General features: G+C 45.2%; 1 protein-coding gene across 1 annotated transcript; it reads left to right on the forward strand.

Annotated features, from left to right (window-relative positions):
- The first annotated feature begins 409 nt into the window (after positions 1-409).
- Positions 410-2,632, forward strand: cd93.L (CD93 molecule L homeolog). Its single transcript, XM_018262500.2, has one exon. The coding sequence runs from the start codon at positions 642-644 to the stop codon at positions 2,412-2,414; it is 1,773 nt and encodes a 590-aa protein (XP_018117989.1). The 5' UTR covers positions 410-641; the 3' UTR covers positions 2,415-2,632.
- The last annotated feature ends 324 nt before the right edge of the window (positions 2,633-2,956 follow it).

Raw genomic sequence — 2,956 nt, forward strand, 5'->3', positions numbered from 1 at the left:
ACATTACCAATATGCCTCAGGCCACAAATAAGCATTCTTCTCTTCCCATGACCCGTCTGTATTAGAATATTCCATCTATTTAAGGATCATAGACAGAGAGATAAAAATAAGAATTCGTTTTTCTTAATATTGCCCTTAAAAAGAATTAACATTTGTCTAGTATGCCAGGCATTGCAAGTTATTTTCTGCCGTTAAAAATAGACCCACAGCACCCGTCTGCCAAATTCTTGGTACAAAAAAGAATAATATGTAAATAATATTAAAATTGAGGGAGTTAGGTACAGAGATACATTATTGCTTGTTTGTGAAGCTGCTTTGGCTTTAAGGAAGCAATTAGTTCACAGAAAGTAAAACAGGAACTTAAAATATCCAGCCCAAAATACGTAAGGAAACAGCAGAGCTCAGCAATGAAGGCAGAAAACAATAACTTCTCAAAGTCCTGCAGGAAGCTGTTCTCCTGATAAAGGACAGCACGGACCATACCACCGGATGCAAGTGGATGGTTTTCTTCGGCTCCAGAGGATATACAGTAGATTTCCTGTAGAAAATACTTCAGACAATTGCTCTGCCTTCCTTGTGGGGTGACTACACAAAGCCCAGACTTTCAGAAGAACATTGAGAAGGGAAAGAAGAGGAGCAGAATGGCTCCATTTCTCCATTTCATTTGTGTCTTCTCCTTAGCTTTTATGCATGGGGCTCACGCAAGTGTACAGGATGAAGTGCTATGCGTCAGCAAGACCTGCTATACAGTCCACTTGGAGAAGAACAGTTTTTCAGAGGCAAAGGACAAATGTTTTGGGGATGGAGGAAACCTGGTGACCATAAAGAACAAAGAGGAAGCCAAACACGTTAACAGTTTACTTTCAAAACTGACCAGCGGAGCTCCAGATCACAGGGCATTAAAGCTTTGGATTGGCCTCCAGCTGAAGAGATGCACTGAAGATCTGAGCACACTGAATGGATTTGCTTGGGTTACAGGGCAAGACAAAAGCCAATTCTCCAACTGGAAACAGAAGCCTAAAATGACTTGTGCCTCCAATAGATGTGTGACTATGGCATTGAACCCCTCATCACCAGATCATTCAAAATGGTCAGATGGAAAGTGCACTGGCCAAGCAGATGGGTATCTCTGTGAATTCCATTTTATAGGCATGTGCAAGAGGATGGCGTTGGCAGGCCCAGGGGACGTGCATTACCAAACCCCATTTGGTGTTATAAGCAGCTCATTGGAACTGGTACCCCATGGCTCCATGGCTTTGGTGAGTTGCAAACAAGGTTTACTGCAAGATGCGAGTCTGTTGTGTAGACAACTGGAGGATGATGAGAATGTCTTCTACTGGAACCAAAGCCCAGCAGGATCAAGATCACCCTTGTGTGCCTCCCCAGAGATTGGCTGTAAATATAACAATGGCGGTTGTGAACAGGAATGTATTGAGGACTCCTCAGTTTCTATCAGATGCGACTGCAAAGGGGGCTACGTGCTGGCACCGGATTCACTCTCCTGTGTTTTACCACAATACTGCCGGCCCAATCCTTGTGAATACCAGTGCAAAAACCAACTCAATGGCTTCCAGTGCACTTGCCCTGAGGGCTTTGTACTACATGAGAACAAAGTCAATTGCACTGATGTGGATGAATGTCTGGTGCAGCCTTGTAGCCAGTCCTGTGCCAACACCCTCGGAAGCTTCCAGTGTTCTTGCCAGAAAGGCTTCAAGGCACAGGGAGAAAAGTGCACAGACATTGATGAATGTATTGACTCCCCTTGTGCCCAGGATTGTCTTAATACTCACGGCTCCTACCACTGCTCCTGTAAGGAAGGATATGTTAAGGGGGCAGATGAGATTTCTTGTTTGGATGTGGATGAGTGTAATTCTTCCCCGTGTGAGGTTTTGTGTCATAACATCCCCGGAGGCTTCACGTGTTCTTGCCTAAAGGGCTTCCACTTGGCATCTAATGGCATCTCTTGCAGCCCAGACTCACAGAGTGAAAATCCTACTGATAATGACACTGACGGGGGAGTAATTGTAAGCAGTGTGCCCAAGGGAGAACCCCGCCCCACTCAAAGTCCACTGCCCTCCCACCATTTAACAGATTCCCCGGGCACAAGGGTCTCTAATGACACTAATGATGGCACGGCTGCCACTTCTGTGTCCCTCGAGGGCGACCAATCGCCGGGCAACAGCTCCGTGGATCTTATCAAGGGCCACACAATGGGGGAGCAAAGGCTGATTATTCTGGTGAGCACAGCTTGTGCCTGTGGAGCTTTGCTGGTCCTGGCTGTGATTGTCGGAGTTTTGTATCACAGAAATAAACAATCTCAGGAGACAAAAGAGGAAACCCCCAAAGCAACAGATAATAACGGTTGGGCCCCCGAGCAGTCCCAATACAGAGCCGTCAGCATTCAATACAGGTGATGCCCGACCCACCAGAGACACTGATTGTACACCAGCTTCCCAACTCATCCCTATAATCTCTATCCACAGCCATTCCCACTTCTACTTTATGGAGCAATTACTCTTCTCTTACTAACAACCCTCTGTGCATTACTGCTCTATAGGGATTATGTAATAAAAGGCACTAAATTTGCCTAGGAGCATTATCCCATAGCAACCAATCAGAAGGTAGAACCTACAGGTCACCTGTTTAAAAGGAAACATCTTATTGGTTGCTATGGGTTACTGCCTCTGGGCAAACTTAGTGGGGGTCATTTATCAACACTGGGCAAATTTGCCCATGGGCAGTAACCCATGGCAACCAATCAGATTGCTGCATTCATTGTTCTACTTACAGCTGGCTTTAAAAAGCTAATCACTGATTGGTTGCTATAGGAAACTGCCCGTGGGCAAATTTGCCCAGTGTTGATAAATGAGCAGCAGTGCCTTTTATTACATATGAGGGATATTCTATACATTCTTATTCATTATTACAGGGATTGTTCCCTTGTAACTTAACTATT

Source organism: Xenopus laevis, chromosome 5L (genome assembly GCF_017654675.1).
Source record: "Xenopus laevis strain J_2021 chromosome 5L, Xenopus_laevis_v10.1, whole genome shotgun sequence".
Classification (NCBI taxonomy): Eukaryota; Metazoa; Chordata; class Amphibia; order Anura; family Pipidae; genus Xenopus; species Xenopus laevis.

Excerpts from the sequence above, each read along its gene's own strand:
- cd93.L (XM_018262500.2), top strand. The coding sequence starts at position 642 with ATGGCTCCATTTCTCCATTTCATTTGTGTCTTCTCCTTAGCTTTTATG.